Raw genomic sequence first — 22689 nt, 5'->3', positions numbered from 1 at the left:
CAAAGTAGTAAAAAAAAACTAAACTTCTGACTTCAAAGTCCTAAGTAAAAAAAAAATAAAGTAGTAAAAATTTTTACGATTTATCCAATTTTAGTAATAATTTAAAATCAGCCTCCAAATGAAAAAAATTACACTTTTTTTTGTTAAAAGTCCCCATGGGACCATCCCCGTACCATATAAAAGTAGGGGACATGTTAAGATGCACAGACACAAAATACAATACTTATGTGATATAGCAACACTACTATAACATGATGTGTCATTAATCTAATCTAATTTAAATATATATATAAAAATAACTTTTTATAAATTAGTCATATCTTAAGTGACTATCGTGATAACTACTAATTAGAATGCTTCTCAGGAAACAGATACTTGAATTCCAGTTTGGGACACTTCAAATCCTAAACCCTGGAAAATATGTTCAGAAACTCGTGCAGAAAATTGTGACTGGCATAGTCCCATACATGGTATAAAGATGCCGTTCATCACAAGAGAATGAAATGTTCCACAACAGAGGATGCGATAATATTTTTATGAAACAAGAATGATGCTTTACTATTACAGCAATTTCAGAAACAAGAACAGGTTTTCACGTTTATTACTAATAATATCCCCCCACATCAAATTACATAAAAACTTGGAGATCTGAACCCCTCCCTGTTCATGTGCCTCGAGGTACCACATCAAATTACATAAAAACTGTATCTACTCTTTGCTGAACCAATAGTGCTTTCCCTGTAAAAACACTTGTAAGAACCACCACAAATGACTCCAAATAATGTCCTCTCAAACTATACTAGGAGGATCCCCTGACCAGCTGCAGACAGCACGCGCCCAGCGTGTCCTTATGCAGTCCACCAAAGGTGCATGCTTAGAAGGCTCTGGTTTAGATACTTCATTGTCCTTCCCAGCAGACTCACTTGCACTAGCAGCAGATGGAACTTTCACATCTGCCATAAATTCCTCAGGCGTCCACCTTGGGGGAACTGAAACTCTCAATTTTGTGAGCCGGGGTCTTTGCAGTGGAGTTTCGCCCCCAGAATTTACTTGACTTCCATTCAGATCCGATTTGGCAATCCCATTAAAATGGTAAAGATCAAAAACCTTCTTACCCATCAATCCTGATGAATCCTTCAAACCCCCCAAGCTTTTGTCTAGATCCAAAATTACTTGCCAGAATTCACTCCATACAATGAACCCTGCAGAGCAAAGATGTTCCAGCTTCTCTGGTGGAAATTTGATATTTGTTTCTCTGAGGACTTGATGGAACCCTTCCACACTAATGAAACCACCACCTCCACTCTGATCTTGTGCATCAAAAGCTTTGCGAATCTGAGTTTCCCTTCCTTCCAGTTCATTCTCATTTTGGACACTGGGGTCAAGAGCAAACAACACTGTGTAATGGGATTCACTCCCCACAACCCATATAGGCCACTTTGGGGATTTCAGAAACTGACCAACCTTGCAAAAATTCAGGGATTCTAATAGAGTAAGAAATCCAACTTCCACATATCGGGATATACCTTTCACAAACATTCCTCCACCTAAATCCATCCTTCCATCAAACACATTAGGAACAGCCTCCCCACAGAGCAGTAGGTTCACAATTTCCTGCACCACAAGATCCATAGAAAAAACAATCTTATATTCTAGTTCTAGAATATTGTTTACAATAAGCATTGGATAAAAGGATGGCAGCATTTTTCAATTATCTGTAGTGTACATATATACCTGGGAGGCATGCCCAAAAGGTGCAGTAACCAGTGGTAGGCTAGGATCATCCCTGTCACTTTGAACCAAGTCCTAGAGGAAAGCAAAATATTGCATACATCAATCCGAGAATTTTTCAAGGCATAATAACCATTTGTGCAGATTCAGTTACCACTTGGAATTTATCAGGTCTAATTTACCATTTTATTCACAAACATTTAATGACCGTAGAGAATGACAGACCCAAAAATTTCTAAAAGTTTAAAGACATAGACAATAGTAACAGTAAAGGCTTACTACATCAGATCAAAATTTAAAGGAGATTAGGATGAACTATGAATGTTCAAATCCAGGATCTAGCTTGATCATGATCCTTGAGCATGCAAGCCCTTTGAAAGAAAAATTGTCATCCAGTTTATTTTTCATTTCCAGTTTCCAAAATAATTTGGCATCCAAGATACTAGTCTTATGTTAGGAGTGATATTGGGCTTAAGTGTGCATTAATTCATAGTATCACACTAGTAATTGATCTAGAATATTAGTATAAATAGGAAAATAACATTAGTGATTTATTATCGCAATATAACAATTATATAGAGTCCTATTGGTAAAATAAAGTATATTGTCTCTTTTCACTTTTCCACCCAGTACCTATAATTTGAACATGTTACCAAAGCAATGCCATTCATCATGACCATGCTATGTCCACGGTGTTTCAACATTCAAGTTTCCAAAATATGGAAGTCCTCTGTATTTTTACTTTAAAATACTCAGTCTCCTTATTGGTTCTAAAGAATAAATTGAAGTACGAAGCCAGTGTTTTAATCATCTCAAAATCACAACCATTTGTTGTCCTAGCATCATATTTACTTTCTATTATCTTTTCCTTTCAATCACAATGATTTCGGTAGAATCCTTACAAGCTTGTTAGCTTGATGACTTGTCAGAAACAATTTCTTGACTAGAGTCAAATCAGAGAATTAAACCTGGACATCTTTTAGATTATCTTTTAAGAGAAGCTGAAACGTGAAAGAAAGACCTTTAGAAAAATCATTAACCACCACTTTGGGTGCAGGTAGCTCCAGGAGCGCAGGACCCTTGTGTAGGTCCTGAACAATTAAGGAGCATGAAATGGGGTTCAGGGGCAGGGGTGGGGAATGGCATCAAGGAACCCTGCAAAATATTTTTAAGCCAATTTAAGGCACAGCAATACATAAGTTAGCTAGGCTGTCATTGGGCTCCTGCTAATTTCCAAGAAATGTCAAAAGACTAACATTCATATTTCAAATACATTGCACTCAGTAATCCGAAAGACCTAGACAACCAAAACACAAAAAAGAATTACATCACGCTGCCATTGTTTTTAAATTGTTTGGGTTGCTTGTTCTTAAAAGAGTCATACACAACTATTTTCCATCACATGAAAGTTCCTATAGGAGCAATTAGAAGTACAAAACACAATCAACTTAATAATACAGTATCCAAGTCATCCAGCGAAATTCTACTATTTACACAAAAAGAGATTGCATATTCAATCACGAGTAGTTCATTCATTTTTTTTTTTTGATCGGCAAAAGTAATATTTATATATATATATATATATATATATATAAGGGGAAGTACCAGGGGTACTACGAGTAGTTCATTCATAGTAGGAAAAAATGCGTAAACATATTTTCAGCAAAAGAAAATAGAGGGAAAGAAATAGCCCAATATCTCTTGCTTTGAAAGACAGTGAATTCAGAGACTGTAAAATGCAACTGAAGTAAATAGCAGAGCTTGAAGCAGGCAAACATACCAGTCCTCGAGAAAGTAAAGCAGAGATTAGGAAAAGCAATGCTCCCATTCGACTTTGGAAAAGGGGAAGATTTGCTTCAAGCCTTTGCAAAGCAGTTGTTTGTGATGTGCATGTTTCAACTCTAAGAACTTTTTGCAGATCCAAGGCAGATTCAATGGAAAGACCTTGAAGTGATTTTGTAACAACCTGTTCATTGGACAAGACTTGATTCAGCAGATAAGGATATCATAGGAGAAACACAGTACAAGACAACAATAACAAGATAGAAATTCAATTCAATCTATTGCCAACAAGATGCTACCCAAATAACCAATATCAATATATTGTACAATAACCAAGGTACCTCAACTTCTGAAATCCCTTCAAAACGCTGAATGTCATTCTCGGAAATGCTCAAAGTTGCAATCACAGCCCTTCTATTACTTCCGCATGAAAATAAAATTTCACCCATACTTCTTACAAGGGCTCTGCCACAAAATCATGCAACTTATCATGAGCATAGCTATGAAAAACCATGAAAGAATACACCTACCAATATTAAAGATATGAGGAGAACATAGAAGGATATTGGAATTTGGATAGGAAATAAAATTTATAGACATGAATTTTATTGGACAAGAATTGATTAAGCAGATAAGGATATCATACAAGAATCACAATAGAAGACAACAATAACAAGATAGGAAATTCAATTCAATCTATCACAAACAAGATGCTACATGAATAACTGATATCAGTATTCAGTACAATAACCAAGGTACCTCATCCTCTGAAATCCCTTCAAAACGCTGAGCATAGGAGAATCTGAAATAAGCAAATTTAAATATATGCATGGACATATACTAATAAGCAAATGAACTCCACAACCAGAAAACCTGAAATCTTCACCATTCAATAAGAGAGAGAGAGAGAGAGAGAGAGAGAGAGAGGTTAAACTTTTATGAACCCATAAAAAAACCCAAGATCTGGTATTTATAATAAATCCCACATTAAATAAATAAAACAACCAAATAATGCACACATAACTTAAAAAACTACAACCAAGTATGCCTCTAATGTTTGATCACCATGGTCATGGCGAGTTGATGAAACAGAAGGAAAAGAAAACTTATTCGGACACATCAAATGTCAATCTTCATTTGGGCAGTTAAAGTGTCAAGGTAGGGTCGTAGGGAATTATTTTAAACAGGAGAAGGCAGAAGAGAAGAATTGTTATCATTTGGGAAACTGAGCATTAGCTCTGTTGCAGAAAGGGAAAACTCCTTGGAGGTAGAATCTTCTCCTTATGTTCATTGTATGTACCACAATAAACATTTCCAAAGTATCATTTTTCCTTTCATTCTATGTTTTTATCATCTCCCTGGAAAACTCTAGACACAAGTTTCTAACACATGGAAAAAATATATCTAGTCTAGGAACTTAAACAGACAAGTGATTTATGAAGTCAATATATAGTTAACCATTAAGGATTAACCATTCTTTGAACCTTTGTTAATCACTTCTTTGGTCAATGATTTATAAATTGGAAATGATTCCTAGACCGGAATTTTCTTAGATCTCATTAATCAACATTGTGAGCCAACTAATACTTTTCTCACCTAGACTCTTCCATACACCAATGGGTATATTATGTAAATCAAGTGCTTTGCCATTTTTCATCCTCTTTAATGCTTGTTTAGCCTTAGGCTCTTGAATTCTATGATAAACTGAATATTTTAATCCTCATCCCTTGTATTTATCCTACACAAAATGTAAAACTCCATGTCCTTTTCATCAAGTATATTGTCAAAGTAATTTTTCCACCTTTCTCTGATATATAGTTTTGTTACCAAGACTTTACCTTCATCCTTCATCCATTTTTCACTTGATTCAAGTCTCTAAATTCTTAATTTTTTCCCTTCTACTTTTAGCAAGCCTATAAATACTTCTCTCTCTATCTGAGGCCTAAGGAATTGTTTAATCCATCAAAAGCTCTAACTCTCCTTGCTAACCACCTTCTTGGTATCATTCTTATCTATCACATACTTTTCTTAATTTTCAACATTTTTACATGAGAACCTTGCTTTATAACATTCCCTTTTATCCTTAACTTTATCTTACATATGTGTATTTCACCACCAAGATTTTTCACCTTTAAGTCCGTAGCCTCTTGATTCACCAAGAGTCTCCTTTGCTACCTTCCTAATCCTTTTGACCATCTTGTCTCACTCTCACACATATTTGCATTTTCTTGTGCATACCAACACCCGTCTTCTAGAACTCTTTGCTAAAAGCTCCTTTGTATCTTTGCCCTTCAATTTCCACCACTTGATCTCGAAATCCTATCTTAATTTTTCCTTCTTTTCTTCTCAACTGTTACTTACAAGTTATATGATGACCAAAATTGTGATGGGTAGTCAAGCTCTCCTAGATATGAACATGCAAGTTTTCTATATGATTTCCTTATTAAAAAAAAAAAAACAATTTCAGAGCATGCCACCCAACTTTTGTAGGTCATAAGATGCTCTTCCCCTTTCCTAAACAAGTTTCAGCTATTGTAAAGCCATAAGCTAATAAAAAATAACGGTAGATTTTCCCTCTGCATTTGCTTCTCCTAGACCATAATTCACGTGTGAACCCTCATATCCTGTAAATGTGCTCCCCCTGCCCACATGACCATTTAGATCCCCTTCCAAGAAAATATTTTCTCCTAATGGTATTCTCTAGACTAAAGCTTCTAAGATTTACCAAAATTTCATTTTGTACACTCTTCTAATCCTACTAGAAGTAGTAATCGTATTATAACTCTCCCTTTTCCACCACAAACACTACGGCTATGAACCTATCTCCTAGTCTTTTTACATTTATAACTTCATTCTTTCAATACTTATCTACAATTATACCCACATTATTTCTTGATTTAACCTTTGCCCAAATACCACAACTTAACCTGAAGTGTCTAATTCCTTGACCCTTTTCTCCGACCCACATATTTTTTTTTACAGGCAGATAAAATTGATCCTCCTAATATGGTGTCTACTATTTCCATTGATTTACCTGCAACTGTAAGTATGCCTATGTTCCATGTTCCTAAACAAATCTTCCTCCTGTGAACTAACTTCTTTACCCACACCCTTTCATGAAAATGTGGGAACCCTTGATTACTTTTTATCATATCCAGGCACTGAACAAGACTTTGACGAATATATTAAGTCCTTACTCAACTTAATGCAGTCAAATGAACAACCACTACTGTTTACTGCACATGGAATGGAAAAAATTAACAATGAACTCAATCCAAATTGAAATTGATTAAAAGGAAACATATAAAACACTATTAAAGGTAGAGAAAAAGGATACTTAATTGAATCAAATTAATATTCATGTTCACAGTACACCAGAAAGTACAACATAGAAAAATAGAACTCTAAAAATTTATATTTTTATTATGAACTTTACCTAGCTAAACACAAATGACTAATCAGGAAAAAGCTAATCACCTTACTTTTTCACCTTCAGTGAGTGAAGAAAAATTATATGATGGAATAGACTGACTTTTAAATGACGCACCCAGACCCTCCGGTGACATGCATGACACATCTTTCAACTCATCACTGAAGAAAAGAATGTATTTAAGCACAAATGCCTGAAAAGTTAAAGAAAAACATAAGCAAAATCAACAAAGGACAAAAACATGTTTTCGGAAATTATATTGTGTATCAGTATTCAGTAGAATAAATAAATAGAATAAAAATAACAAATGGACATATCTATAGCATATTTTATTCATTGAATCATAAATTCAACATTACTGTAGTGGAAAAGTTAAAATAATGAATGAGCAGATGACAAAGAAACTTGCACGCATGGGTACCAACACTGATTACCCACAACAAAATGGGAGATGGATATCCATTGGATACCTATTCAGTATTTACTAATTCCTGTTAGATGAGATAAAATTTAATTTTTATTGTTTATTATGTTTTTTCACATGAAAAAACATATAGTGATAATTTTATGTGTGTATATAAATTCAAGTAATAAATATTTATGTAGATTGATTATTACAAAATACAAAATATATAAATAAACTAGATGTCCTGTTTGCGATACTATTCAATTTTACTATAAAAAATAATAAATAAAGTTATATTATATGATGTTATTTTTTTCCTTTTCATGGATTTTAAGTTCTAAATATGTGTGGATATCCATAAATAAATACCTGATACATTGTACGGATACCCACTAATATAAATGGAAACAAATGTAGCAGAGGGAAAGCGCTACCTGCACTCATCTTGCCCCATTGCCATCAATAAAATCATTTTACTTGCAACATATACACAGGAAATCATATAAAGAAAACACGGGATACATGTACCATACAGCCAGTGGCTAATATTTTATAGGTTGCAATCATTTAAGTGCTTACAGTTTCACTCTAAATTCACAGTCCAAAACCATGGAAAGCAGTCTCAATAGTTTAGCCCTTGTTATGGTAAATATTGTTGGGCTTGCCATCCAGAAGGTCTGTATTTTGAGTGAAATAAATTATCACAACCAAATAAGCATAGTTTTAAAAACAGAACCCGTGATTGACCCGGTCAAGGCACAAGATCACTGGGTCATTAGTTGAACCATTGGGCCACTAATTGAACCACATGACCCGGTACAGTGTTATAAATAATTATATATAATTTATATAGTGTATATTATAAATATTACATTTGTTAATATATATAAACTAATATCTCTAGCTTAGTGGTAGAGATCGTTTGTGCCTATTGTAGGTCTTGGGTTTGAATCATATTGGGTGTCATTTTTGTTAATATAGAGTTTGATTAAATACGTATATATAGAATAAATATTACATTTGCTGCATGCTCATCCCTACTGCAGGTTGTGGGTTCATTTGAGCCATGGTGGGATGCATTTTTTCAGTATTTTTACTGAAATGAGTGCAGCAGGCAACAGTGACCCAGAACCACTGGCGGATCCACATTATAGGGTGCGGGGGCAATTTCCCCCACAAGATTTTTTTTATCTGTATATGTGTGATAAAGAAAATTACCCCCATAAAAAATAGGTATTGCCCCTCATACATATATTTTAAAAAATGAATGTAAAAAATATAAGAAATAAAAAAGAAAATAAATTGATACTAATCTTATTACTTTATCCTTTTAGTTTTTATAGTATTGACAGTAAACAAAATCATAGAACATTTTCAAAGTATGCAAATGCATAGACGACAATTGTAATTTGTAGAAACTTAAGTATTTTAGATTTCTTTTGTCATGACACTATGTATTTTGTGAAAGCTTGAAATTTTTAAAACTTTCAAATAAGCAAATAAGTACCATTTTGCATTTTTTTGAAATAGGGACCTTTTAAGTGATTTTGGAAAATGGACAGCATGCCTCAAGTTCATAAGAAATATTGAAAAAGTAGCCATTACTTGTATAGCTGCCAAAACGCCACAGGGACCGCCTTCATGCTGCACTAGGCCCATTGATGTTACAGGATCAGAGCTAAACCTATAGCAAAGTTTTGGTAGTATTAGCGATAAAAAGAAAGTAGACAATCTTATTCAAATTTAAAAGTATAAGAAACAAATAACTCAAAACATCTTGAAGAAAAGGACAATATGTTCAAAAACATAACATGCAGACGAAGAGTTGAAAATACGTGTTCATGACTTCCTTTATAATGATGGTTTTTAAGTGAATGAAATTAATCCATTCATAAATTATGCTTCACAAATGGAAAATGTGCAGCATAGCATTATTTTCACAGCAGAAAGGTTCTAGTGACATGATGCACAGAAGCAAAAGTTGCTAAATAAGAAAAGTTGGTCATCGATTACAGGACAAGATACAAAGCTTATGCCAATACATTATACTATTAAACAGACCTCCACAGAATCTCAAAAATAAAAATAAAAAGTCTCCAAATAACTAACACATAGTATTAAGGACAACACATGTATGACTTTTGCTATTAAATTAAGGAGTGTGGCATTAAGTGAGCATAATCACTTTGTATAACAGAATTTTGCTACTCTACTTCATGCAAAAATGACTATGTTCAATAGCAATGTTGCATTCTATTTTAGTTTGGTTTTTTTTTTCAGTTGTTTTAACAGGAACTTTGTTCATTTCAACCCCACAAGATCATGGTGATACCATGAAAAGGTAGAAGCAACTATTTGTTGCTTTGGGTTCAACGTGGGATGGAACATGATTTTTTTTATTAATGTTCCGCGATCCCAAACATGCGTGAAGTCATGGGACTTTTCAAGACTGTATGGCACTATGAGTAACAATTTGGACTGAACTCAATTCATGATAAAAAAATATAAAACAAATATGCATATCCTGATTCAGAAAAAACAAAAACAGCATGATATTAGACTACAACGAATGCACATTAAGTCCAAGATCACATGCCATAATGACTCAGACTCCAATCACAGAAACAAGAAACACAGACAGCTGGAATACTAGGGGAAGCAGGAATGTGCACTGGAACATCAAATAAGAAAAATAAAGCATGGACAAAGGTATCAATTACAACATCATCTTGAAAAATAAAGCATACAACAGAGGCTTCAATGCATGGACATGTTAAAGAGTTTGTGTCTGTTAATCTTACACTTGGCAACATATAGTCATATACATACACTTAAGGTAAATTTTATAAGTTATAAATACCGAATTCCCTGGTTGCTCCACTGTGCAAGAATGCCCTTAGAAACTTCATTCCCAAACACCATACCAAACAATTGATTAGCTTCTTCCGCAGAAAGCTCCTTACTCAAATTCACACTCTTCAAACGCGAATCTTCCTCACTCCTCCCCAATTCACCGCCCTTTTTCACCGGTGATGGCGACGGTGACGGAGAAGGCGAAACCCTCGCCGCTGCCGCCATACGCTTCTCGGCCGCCGCCGCCATGAGCTCCCGTCGCCGGGTCTTGTACTCCGGAGACTCCTCTGGCGACCCCGAAACCGCCCCGGCGACGGCGTCAAGCGGCTTGCTGCGCTTCGGCTCCGGCGTCCCACGCTGCATGCTCATCCGAATCGCCATTTGCAAATCCTCGTCTTCTCCTCGATCCCCCATTCTCAAACGGATCAAAAGTTTTAGTGCCAAAACCACACAGAGACAGAGAAACCCTAAAAGAATTATTTTTAGGGCTCCGTTTCTTGGCGATCAAGAACCGAGCTTCTGGAATCCAGTGTTCTGCGAAATCGAACTGAGATTGGGGCGAATTGGGAATTGGGAGCGCCGGGGAGGGGCAAAAGTGGAAATGGAATTGGGAGGGTGATTTTGGCGGGGGTGGAGCCACGACGGTGGCGTGGAGTGAGTGAAAACGGTGTCGTGTGAGGATGAATGAGGATGAAATCTTTGTAGTGGTGTTATCTACGAAATGACCGTGAGAACCCTCAGTTAAAGGTTCAACGCAGCTGTAGAGTGAGTAATTTCAGTGAAAAATGAGGGTAGTGCGGGAAATGAAACATTGTGAATTTGATTGCGCAAGCCACCGGCGATACTTTCCTTTAACGGAGAGGAAACAAAAAGCGCTTATGCTTTTTCCGTTGAGAAAAGGGAAGAAATAATAATAAGAAGAAGAAAATAAAATTAGTTATTGCTTTTTTATTTTATTTTTCTTAAAAAATAAGAATCCTATCTATAATTTTATTCCTCGTTTTTGTTAAAAATTAATAATATATGTAATCACTAAATAGAGGAATGTGTTGAAAAAATCTCATATAACCAATAGCTACCAAAAAAATAAGATAAATCATTTAAGTAATGAATAATTCTTACAAGTCTTTGTAGGGTTGAATTAAAGTCCAAAATTCACTTTTTGATAATATATTTTTAAACAAGCATTTTTTATAATTATTTTGTCAAAATAGTCTAAGCATTTTTATTATAATATATATTTTAAAAAATTATATATATTAAATGTGCATATTTTATAACTTTAAATGTTTTTAAAATTTTAATCTATTATTACTTATGTTTAAAAATTCATGAGTAACCCTTTTAGAATTACTCGTTTTTTGTTAAAAATTAATAATGTATATAGTCACTAGATAGAGAAATGTGTTGAAAAAATCTCATATAACCAATAACTATAAAAAAAAATAAGATAAATTGAAGTCACACATGATAATATTAAGATAAACCATCTAGATAATGAGTAATTCTTATAAGTCTTTGTAGGGTTGAATTAAAGTCCAAAAATCACTTTTTGATAATGTATTTTTAAACAAGCATTTTTTATAATTATTTTGTCAAAATAGTCTAAGCATTTTTATTATAATATATATTTTAAAAAATTATATATATTAAATGTGTATATTTGATAACTTTAAATGTTTTTAAAATTTTAATCTATTATTACTTATGTTTAAAAATTCATGTAACACATAAAATTACTAACCACCAATAAGTAACCCTATATATATATATATATATATATATATATATATATATATATATATATATATATATATATGTGTGTGTGTTTTATTATTGACATACGATTTTAATTTTTCTTATAAATTATTCCATCATTTTAAATTTTAATATACTGTTAATAAATACTTCGTGTATTATATAAATATTTTTAAAAAATTAAGTGGAAGCTCAAATTATAAATAAAATATGACATTTTTAAAGAAACATAAAAATCGAACAGTGAAATGCACATTTAGTGAATGCATAAGGTTTTTTTCCCTCTTCCAAAAACTTATGCAAACACACTGCGGAAGATTTTTTTAATCTCTTCTAATTAGAAAACACAAACACGCGAGTATTGATTATTAATTAAAAGACTATCTAATTTTAGAATGATTATTTATTCAATTAATTGGAAATATTTTAAAATTAGGCAAAAAAAAAAGTGACTCCATATTTAATTCACCATTTAATTGGTTATTCATTTTTCAAGTACTGAGAAGCTACTAGTATCTTTTTCATTGAAATAAAATTAATTGAGAAGTTTGTTTACGAAGATGGGTCATTGGCTGGCAGCTAAGGAGGGTCATTATATTTGTGATAGTTATGTTACAGTGACAAAATGTAGCACTAATTAGTGAAAAGGAAGCAAATGATAACGAGAGAAGCGGCATGTACATTACAATTCATGAAGAGTGACCCCATGGCCATGGGATTAATATTATTAGTGTTAGCTGGAGACTTTCAAATGGAGTTTAACTAATTAGTTATGAGATTCATCAACATTTTATATATTTACAAATAATTTTTAAAATGAAACAATATATGTTTCAGAAGCACACTTCACAACTTTAGTTTCAATACAGGTGCAGTTAATGTAATTAAACTCATTAGTGTAACTCTAGTATTAAATGAAATATAGTGAAATCAATTAAATAACGTTGTTGATTCTTATCTTTAATTTATTGTTTAATCGGCTTATATGAAATTCGTTCTATATCAATTGAGATTTTTTATATTTCAAAATTTATATTTGTATATAACAAAATATCAATTGAGATTTTTCCTACTTTTATATGTCAATAAAAAAATATCACATTTTAAAATAAAAAAAATATCTCTCTAATAACGTTTAGTTTTTATCTTAAAATAAAAACTTTTAATTCTTCAAATAAAATTTCATCAAGATCATGAACTATCACATTTTAAAGAATTTTCAACATTTTTTTATGTTCCTAAATTTTCCCCTTTATATTTTACAGTCTAACGGAACAGAGCATTTCCTCAAGCATACATTAGCATTGCTGCATTATAACATCATATAAAATTAAATTTTAATACTTATATAGATTAAGTAAAAAAAAGGGCATCCTTATAAAAAAAAATTGAATAATCACTTACCTTGACAGAATTTAGGGTCACCACTGTAAATTATTATGAATAATACCAAAATTTTATTTAACACAATTACATATTTAAATCTCCTAATTATTAATTAAGTTGGAACGAGTGGATATGTATTTAGAGAGAGAGAGAGAAAAAAGAGTAGTTATCTTTCATCATATACAAGGTGTACACAAGTTAAATTAAAAAGAAAAAAAAAAAAAGAGGCTGAGAATATATTGAATGTGGATAAAAGGGAGAATTTTGTAAGGTTTAAAGTTGAAGGAAAGAAATTAGGAGAAGGAAAAGATGCATCCACATATAATATAATAATAAAGCTTGTAGCTGAAATATTGCATGGGCTGATTGTATGAGGCAAGGCAGGAAGAAGATGACAAAAATCGTTATCCGCGCGCCGTCATGAGCACGAGGTCCCTCGGTCTCCCTTAGCCTTCCACGTGTCATGTATCGAATTGAAGATATTATTTATTGTTGTGCGTTGAGAGATAAGTGCGTGAAGAAATGGATCACAGTGCCGATGCTCAACGCACGGACTTGATGACCATCACCCGCTTCGTGCTGAACCAACAATCCAACCACCCTGAGTCTCGTGGCGATTTCTCAATCTTGCTCAGTCACATTGTTCTCGGTTGCAAGTTCCTCTGCTCTGCTGTTAACAAGGTATCCATCTTCTCTCTTCCCTCACATGCATGCATGCACGCACCAAAACCCCTTTTCAATTATAAAACAGCATCATTTCTATCTATCATATGCCCTCACTGGACCAGGGTCTTCATTTTGTCACCTCTAACCACCGTCTACCGTATTTTTAAATTTCATTTTTTGTATTGGACTGGTAGAAAATGCAAAATTGAACTCTAGGATCTAGATTACGTCGCTCTAATACGATTTCATGAAATAAATATTCTAAAAAAAAATTATATTATTACCTGAAAACACACAATTGCTTTTAGATTGAATTTTAACACATACATGCTCAAGATTTTTTTTTATTTTATTTTTTATGAATCGATTTAATACTAGGTGTAAAATCTTTGATTATAACAATTGATTACGTACGCATGCACAGGCGGGTCTTGCTAAGCTTATTGGACTTGCAGGAGAGACAAATGTTCAGGCAAGTGGTTGATAAATAAATCTTAGTAACCTGCATCATGCATACAAATTCCAGCATGGTAACTTTCTAAATAATGTATGATGATTTGATCCTCCTTGATTAGTTTTTCTTATTTCGGTGTTCATTTTTATTCAATTTGTTTCTTAACTGGAATAAAGGGCGAAGAGCAAAAGAAACTGGATGTCCTTTCCAATGATGTCTTTATCAAGGCTTTGGTCAGCAGTGGACGAACAGTAAGTCATCAATATGTGATTTGGTGTGTCTTGAAAACTAAGGGTTTTTTTTTTTTTTTTGTAAGCGTCTAATTGAAAACTAAAGGTATATAATATATAATATATAGTATGTGCTTTTGTTGATGATGGTGAGATATATTTTTCCAGTGCATCTTGGTGTCTGAAGAAGATGAGGAAGCAACATTTGTGGAAGCTTCTAAGCGTGGAAAGTTGTTACCTATCTATAGCTTAGTAGTATTTCTTCCATAGGGTCCGTTTGCTAGAGTCGAATGGCATAGAATGAAAGTGAATTGAGATGAAAGTTTTGAATTAAAATAGAATAAAAGAATATGTTTTACCTCATTTTACTGTTCATTTTACTCATTTTCTGTCCTCTTTTCCTGCAAACGAACATGCCCTTGGTGTTTATTTAACCTTGGTTTTGCCAAGTCTAATCAATTTGTACGAAATTTTCTGATTGTGCAGATACTGTGTTGTTTTTGACCCGCTGGATGGTTCTTCTAACATTGATTGTGGTGTTTCAATTGGCACAGTATGGTCCCTCCTCCTCCATATATCCTTCTTGAAATGCATATTCCATGTGTTTTTCTCTTTCCATTGAATTCTCCCGCAATATTAGTATACCAGACACAGAGAAGGGATTAATTGATAATATTGCAGATTGAATATAATATATTGCGGTTGTCAATTTGAGTGTGTTGTCTTCCATTTAGATCTTTGGGATTTATTTGATAAAAGAAGACCATGAACCAACCATTGAAGATGTTTTGCAACCCGGGAAGAACATGTTGGCAGCTGGTTATTGTATGTATGGAAGCTCTTGCACGGTATGATAAATTAAGTCCTTGTTTAAAACTCTCTTTGTCTTTTTCTCTTAAAACAGATTTTTCCTTCTTCTTTTAGTCATCTTTTCCCTCTGATTATGATAAATTTTAAAGGGGAGTACAAGTTACTGATCAATTTTTACTAATGATACATGCTAATACATTTTTTCAGTATGAATATTTATTTGTTTGTTTTCTGTGCACCTGTGGACTGAGTTTAAGTTTTCTTTGAATTCATTCTAAAATTAAAGTGTATTATAATTACTAATTTGGGATACTTTACAGCTTGTGTTAAGCACTGGAAGTGGTGTTAATGGTTTCACCCTTGATCCATCTCTTGGGGAATTCATTCTAACTCACCCTGACATCAAGGTATTATTAATCTACCCATCGTTCATAGTAAATTGTTATTCTCTCTGTAAATGCTCTGGCCTGGCGACTTAACAGTTAAAAAAGTCACATTTTTTCAAACTAAAATCTCACCCAACTGCTTACTTCTTTTTTCTTGAGCAAGTATTTGATCAGTATTTATTATTGACTACTTATAGACAATAGACAGAATTTTATCTCCTTGAAAAATCTCTAAATATCTTTTGCTGAAAGAGAACTGCCCATTTTAACCCTTTGGAATTAAAAATCTAAGGACACATCCATGTTATACAAAATATCTTATCGAGTATCGACTTTTTATTGTCAAAGCACCAGTGGCGGATCCACACTTAAATATCTTTAATATGTATATTCTATCCCCTAATTTTGTATATTTAAAACCCATGCACTTAATTTTCCCCTTCTTTTAAGATAATAATTATTAATTTTATTTTTTAAATAAATATTCCTCCTAACTTAAAGTCCTAGATCCGCCACCAAAAGTAGCAATGTTCGTTCAATTAATAGTTGTCCATCTGTTAATGAGAACTTAAGTGAGAGGATCTTCACAGAGTTCACGGGTTAAGGGCACGCATGATCTTATTGAAACCATCTGTAGCTTATTTGAGTGATATATTAATTGCTTGATCTGTGGTTCACCTTTCAGATTCCAAAGAAAGGCAAGATCTATTCAGTGAATGAAGGAAATGCTAAAAACTGGGATGACCCTACTACCAAGTATGTATAAATCCAATAGTTAAAATGTTTCGGGCACGATAATGCAGTTTGTGACACTTTGATTTCCTTTCCTACTTCTGTTCAGGTATGTGGAGAACTGCAAGTATCCAAGAGATGGTTCATCACCAAAGTCCCTAAGATATATTGGAAGGTATAGATAATTTGTAGATAACTTGCCCTTGCATTATCATCATAAACATATTGTGTACCTGAATTTGACTACTGAATGGCCGAGTCAAATGTTTGGTCACCTTCAACAAAATATATGTTTAATTTATGACAGTACTCTGTCTATGATTCCTGTAACTTTAACAGCATGGTAGCTGATGTTCACCGCACATTGCTTTATGGAGGTATTTTTCTGTATCCGGCTGATAAAAAGAGTCCAAATGGAAAACTTCGGTATGACAATTTCAATCTCTGCCTTATTTTTCCAGAGTAGCATATCCAACCTTGATATACTATTTATTTAAGGTTACTGAATGAAGTGAATACATAATTATGGATCTACTTTGATTGGTGCAGTGTACTCTATGAAGTCTTCCCAATGTCATTCTTGATGGAACAAGCAGGAGGACAGGCTTTCACTGGCAACCAAAGGGTAATTTACCAAAAACAGGGCGAAAAACAAAAAATTAGTTTAGACTAAATTTCTCTCAACCCTTGTTTGAGATGAAAAAATGAATAGGAAATTTTGAAATTCAAATTAAAGAGAAAATAGAAAGTAAGAAAGAAAATATTTTTTTAAAAATAAATTTATTTATTAATTTTTAATCAAACAAAAAAATATCACTTATCATATTTTTTTCGTCCTTTTTATTTTATTTTCTTTCATTCAAACGTAGTCAATAAATATTGATTCAATTAATAAAAATCATATTTATCTCTCATAAGAACATGTGTTTAAGTTTTACTCTTAAATGTGAGGACTTTATTCATACTTTTATTGATATATAATATAAGTATTTTTATATGTTATGAGAAAATCTTAGAGACATACATTGACACTAATGAATCCTTGAGACCCAATTGAACTAAATTTTTTCTCACCAAAACACATCACTTCCTTTAGACAAGCAAGAGAGAGACATAGACGACCAGAGTCTTTCAAAGACACTACCTTTAACATAATTGGCAAACCCCTTCATTATCAATGATACTTTGAGCACCAGAAAATTTGTGTTTCTTTTTCTCCTCTATTAACATTAAGAAAAATAAGAGAATCCATAATGATTTTAATTAGAATATTATAAATGCATCATATGCCAGTGAAAGTGATGAATCTAGCTATGTCAACAGGCACTTGATTTGGTTCCAAAGAAGTTGCACGAGCGATCTCCCATATTCCTTGGTAGCTATGAGGATGTCGAGGAAATCAAGGCTCTTTACGCTGCTGAGGAATGAAGCTGGAAGAAAGCATTCTTTGTCTTTCGCTACTTACAAGCAATTGTTATCTAATTGTTACACACATACATGGTCATGTATATGTTAAGAAAACTTGTTAATGTTTTGTGCTTTAGAAAAATTATTTCATTAGTTATATCTAAATATTTTAAATTTTAATAACAAATAATTTATGTAGATAGTTTTATAATATTAATTATTATAATCTTATTATTTTATTTATGTATAAATACTTATTTTATTGTTTTTACATTTTTTTCTGCATTCATAACATTTTTATTTTTGACTTAATTCCTGTTTTAGTAATAGAATTTGAGAGGTATTTTTTCTTAGTTACTAAATTTTACAAATTATTCTTTTTAGTCTTCGGATAATAAACTCACATTTTGTAGGGGTTTTAATATACAAATGGGTAAGATATATACCTATTTGTTGAGTTTTTTTTTTTTTTTTGTCAGAATGATATTTGCTCAGATCCGAAACCAGGCATTATCCTATAGGGGTGGCTGCCCCCTACTAACAAAAGCCTTTTAATATGTACAAGAAAAAAATAAATCGTTCCCCTCTAATATTTTTTGTTGATGAGTAGAGTGTATGTAAATTTATAATTTTGCCCCCTTAACCTTATTTGATGGTTCCGCTCTTATATTTGTTGAATAATTTTTGTTAAAAAGTCTGGCTGCTCAGTAAAAAATTTCCTCTCAACTATATTTTATTTATACAAAGTATTCGAACACAAGATCTTTTTTAAAAAATCTGAACCTGATTGACCAACAATTTTTTGGTAGTGTAGGTTTAACTACGGGTAATTAACTAATTAAGAACAAAATTTTTACAGTGCGGATACTTATTTATACCTGTTTAATATATTTATATAATCAGAATTTAACAGTTAAACAATTCTATTTACAATGTTTTATCGAATTATACATGCTTTTTGGTGGGGGTGAGTGGGATTGATGTACTTCATACCATTCACATGCTCAGATAAAAATACTGATTATGCTACTATAGCTTCAACTTTATATTTCTTAAATACATGTATATTAAAATATACTTTTAACCAGAGAATCATTGAGTCAGCCATGTATAACCGATGCCCACTTGTTCCAATAGTCTACAATTGAGACTAAGAATGACACATTTCCAATACTCTATATTTGCGAATTAGAATGACGCATTGCAAGTTGTCATTAAAAAAAAATTACGCCACTTTTGTCATCGTCTAGAAAGGAGTTCAATATTTGATTTTAGAGCTCTGATTCCCCCACACTTTCCTCCAATAATCATATAATATTGTCCGTTCAAGTTCAAATTATATGGGAGGATGGATTTATTAAATCAAAAGTAAGAGAGGATGCATGAACATGACATTGTTTTATGCTTAGTTAGATCTCTGTTGGACTGCCAAGTTGCAACAAAAAGATCATTTTGTGCCGACTATAATATGCTTGGCGTTATCTTCAATTATTCCTAACAAAATGTATAATATATGCAATATGTATTTTTTTTTTTTTAATGCGAGACCAACTTGCCTTGGGTGGGACCCACTAGATTTCCCAATACATTGAACCTCCTGTTAAGCTTCTTTTCTTTCTATCCCTTGCGTCTTATGTACAACAACTATTAAATTAGTTTGACACATAACCACTTCTATATTTTTGTTAAAAAAAAAGGCTTAGTATAATATCTCATACATTTAATTATTGCGTGATTTCTTAATTAAAACTAGAGTTTCATTTTATGCTTTTACAAAAAAAAAAGGCTTAGCAAAAAAGAGTTTCATTTTATTAACCGACACATTAAAAATCCTATATGAATTATTGAGATAAAAGTTTAATTTTAATTAAAAAGTAACACTACAAATAACCAAGAAAGAGGATCTAAACTTTGTGCTTTTTAATTAACTTTTTTTTGTTAGAGAAAAATACGGGTCTCTCTCGAATTATTTTTTGTTACATTATTTTTAAGCAAAGTGCCAGTGGCGTTCAAGAATAACATGAAATTATACGATAATTAGTATATTCATTAATTAAGTAATTGTGTAAAAAAATAATAATTTAATTAATTTTTGTATAATCTTTCACTAAACAACAAAAGGTCATTCACTAATTATATCACACGGCTTTTTCTCATGGTTGTGTACGTTTTTTTTTTCCCACTAGGTTTTCCTAATATTCTTTTCTCCCTTTTTGGTGGGGTTCTTTTCAGTTTTCACGGCCTTCAAACTCTTTCTCTTCGTGATAGGGGGAGATGTGTTTCTCGTGATCTTCAGCTCTGGATTCTGAGCTTGGTTGCAAAAAGGTCCTTTTTTTGGGCTTATGAGAGTGCGGTCCTTTGCAGGTTTTCAGCAGATAAGTAGCTTAGCTTCCTTGTTGATAAGCCTTGAAGGTTTTTGATGCTGTTTTTCTGCACTTGTTGAACCTTTTTCCTTTGTTTTGCATCTGGGTGTTGTTTTGGAACTGTGTCACTCTGTTGGCATGTGAGTTTTTTATGTATGTGGATTTGAGATATTGGTCTAATGGTCTCTCTGAAATGATATTTGGTAGAGAGATTTCTGTTAGAATGATGGCTATTTTTATTTGAAGATATAGAGTGTAATGGATGAGATTGAATAAACTGTTGGATGATTGAGCATAAATGGGTTTGCATGATTTTAATCTGTAGATAAGGTGAAAAGGGGTGAAAGAAATTGGGTTGGAGCTTGGATTTGTTGTCTAATGGGTTCATTGTTCTGATTTGGGTTGTGGTTTGCGTGAAGCAATGGAAGGGAATTTGCCACAGGGAGGTATAATTCAAGGTGGGACTTCTTTTGGTGGCTTTGATTTGCCGGGATCAATTCGGGTTCAGCATCAAGCACAACATCCCCATTCCATGCATCAACATCAAACTCATCCGCGACAAGGGTCTTCTGTACATTCCGCCGTTCATGATGGTTTTCCACTTACAATGGGAACCATGCAGAACTGTGACCAAACCATTTCATTGGCTGACTTTAGTAAAGGAGACAGAAGTAAAAACTCGGCGAGTGAGGAAGACGAGCCGAGCTATACCGAGGATGGTGTTGATTGTCACCATGAAACAACTAGAGGGAAGAAAGGATCACCTTGGCAGCGTGTGAAGTGGACTGATAAGATGGTAAAGCTTCTGATAACAGCTGTTTCTTATATAGGTGAGGATGTAACTGCTGATGGTGGTAGCAGCGGAAGAAGAAAGTTTGCGGTCTTACAGAAGAAGGGTAAGTGGAAATCTGTTTCCAAGGTCATGGCTGAAAGGGGTTATCATGTTTCACCTCAGCAATGTGAGGATAAATTTAATGACCTTAATAAAAGGTATAAAAAGCTTAATGATATGCTAGGGAGGGGCACTTCTTGTCAGGTTGTTGAAAATCCTGTGCTGTTGGATGTAATAGATTTTCTTTCTGAGAAAGAAAAGGACGACGTTCGGAAAATATTGAGTTCAAAACACTTGTTCTATGAAGAGATGTGTTCTTATCATAATGGCAACAGGTTGCATTTACCCCATGATCCTGCATTGCAACGTTCACTGCAGTTAGCTCTCCGAAATAGAGATGATCATGATGATGATATGAGAAGGTCCCATCATGATGAAGATGATCAAGATGTGGAAATTGATGATCATGATGACTTTGAAGAGAATTGTGCTTCTCATGGTGATAGTAGAGGAATATATGGGCCATTAGGTGGATCTATGAAGAAATTGAAACAATGCCAAGGCCAAGAAGATGCTAATACTTTTGGTAACTCTTTAAATTGTCAGGACTACAACAAAAGTTCATATCCCCATGGACAGATGATCCCATCTGATGTGAATCAAGGTTTACCTGAAGGCATGAAAGCAGCTTGGTTACAGAAGCAATGGGTTGAATCTCGCACACTTCAGTTAGAAGAACAAAAGCTACAAATTCAGGTCGAGATGCTGGAACTAGAGAAACAGAGATTCAAGTGGCAGAGGTTTAGTAAGAAAAAGGATCGGGAGTTGGAGAAGCTGAGTCTAGAAAATGAAAGAATGAAGCTTGAAAATGAACGGATTTCTTTAGAACTGAAGCGAAAGGAAATGGGCACTGGCTTTAAATAGGTCAGCGCTCTTGCAAGCTTTGTGGCAATTGCATTACATGCATGGTGCTCCATTTTTCTTGTTTTTGCTGTCTTTGGTAAGATGTGGTTTGTTTAGTTGAAACTATGGGTTTTTTTATTGGGGAACTTTGCAAATCTAACTCTCACTCCTGCTTGTATTGTTTAAATTTAAGAGTAGTGCATAATTATTAGGCTCTACTGAAGTTTTGTTGCCTATGTTCAAAGACTGGGTAGCTGAAACACCGTTAATCTTTTTATTTTGTAATATTAATTTTCTAATATTACATATTGTCTGTCCTTTCATTTTTTTACAGCCTGTATATATTGTTCTGGTTATTTTTTATTTCCATCTATGGTTAGACTATTGCTGTTAAGTTTTTTGTTTTTGTTGTTGTTTTTTTTTTTCATTTTGTCACTCTTTGCTGGAATACATGGCAATTTTTTCTTGGAAATCCCTATTACAGGATATTAATCAACTATGTTTGTTGTACTAATTAGTTAGGTTGTAAGGAATTATTATGAGTTGTTAACTAGCTCTCA

The 22689-nt window shown here is 33.2% G+C and overlaps 3 protein-coding genes across 5 annotated transcripts; 2 read left to right on the top strand and 1 right to left on the bottom strand.

The window, feature by feature from the left end:
- Positions 1 to 531: 531 nt before the first annotated feature.
- Positions 532 to 11208, bottom strand: LOC100813222 (ubiquitin carboxyl-terminal hydrolase MINDY-3). The gene is made up of 7 exons (XM_003536382.5): positions 10210 to 11208; positions 8955 to 9033; positions 6991 to 7136; positions 3855 to 3978; positions 3512 to 3697; positions 1735 to 1806; positions 532 to 1614 (listed from the first exon to the last, which is right to left on the bottom strand). Exons 1-7 carry the CDS (start codon positions 10614 to 10616, stop codon positions 790 to 792), a joined length of 1839 nt encoding a protein of 612 aa, XP_003536430.1. The 5' UTR covers positions 10617 to 11208; the 3' UTR covers positions 532 to 789.
- Positions 11209 to 13860: 2652 nt separating this feature from the next.
- Positions 13861 to 18270, top strand: LOC100812684 (fructose-1,6-bisphosphatase, cytosolic-like). 3 transcript variants are annotated; one of them, NM_001255521.2, is given in 12 exon segments: positions 13861 to 14027; positions 14437 to 14484; positions 14643 to 14717; positions 14865 to 14926; positions 15183 to 15249; positions 15431 to 15544; positions 15827 to 15913; positions 16578 to 16648; positions 16734 to 16799; positions 16964 to 17050; positions 17174 to 17249; positions 17948 to 18188. In NM_001255521.2, coding segments are annotated over 12 exon segments (1017 nt in total). In that variant the 5' UTR covers positions 13861 to 13868; the 3' UTR covers positions 18053 to 18188.
- Positions 18271 to 20184: 1914 nt separating this feature from the next.
- LOC100812134 (uncharacterized) lies at positions 20185 to 22458 on the top strand. The gene has a single exon (XM_003536380.5). The coding sequence runs from the start codon at positions 20816 to 20818 to the stop codon at positions 22148 to 22150; it is 1335 nt and encodes a 444-aa protein (XP_003536428.1). The 5' UTR covers positions 20185 to 20815; the 3' UTR covers positions 22151 to 22458.
- Positions 22459 to 22689: the final 231 nt, after the last annotated feature.

Source organism: Glycine max, chromosome 10 (genome assembly GCF_000004515.6).
Source record: "Glycine max cultivar Williams 82 chromosome 10, Glycine_max_v4.0, whole genome shotgun sequence".
NCBI lineage: Eukaryota > Viridiplantae > Streptophyta > Magnoliopsida > Fabales > Fabaceae > Glycine > Glycine max.
This window is presented reverse-complemented; position numbering and strand designations above follow the sequence as displayed.

Bases quoted from the DNA above. Each gene is read 5' to 3' on its own strand.
- LOC100813222 (XM_003536382.5), bottom strand. From the start codon at position 10,616: ATGGGGGATCGAGGAGAAGACGAGGATTTGCAAATGGCGATTCGGATG. The intron at 3,698-3,854 runs GTACCTTGGTTA...TCCAATGAACAG, and splicing joins AAGGGATTTCAGAAGTTGAG to GTTGTTACAAAATCACTTCA. The intron at 1,615-1,734 runs GTATATATGTAC...CTTGTGGTGCAG, and splicing joins CTTTTGGGCATGCCTCCCAG to GAAATTGTGAACCTACTGCT.
- LOC100812684 (XM_006588424.4), top strand. From the start codon at position 14,522: ATGCATACAAATTCCAGCATG. The intron at 16,800-16,963 runs GTATAGATAATT...TAACTTTAACAG, and splicing joins TCCCTAAGATATATTGGAAG to CATGGTAGCTGATGTTCACC. The intron at 17,250-17,947 runs GTAATTTACCAA...CTATGTCAACAG, and splicing joins CTTTCACTGGCAACCAAAGG to GCACTTGATTTGGTTCCAAA.
- LOC100812134 (XM_003536380.5), top strand. From the start codon at position 20,816: ATGGAAGGGAATTTGCCACAGGGAGGTATAATTCAAGGTGGGACTTCT.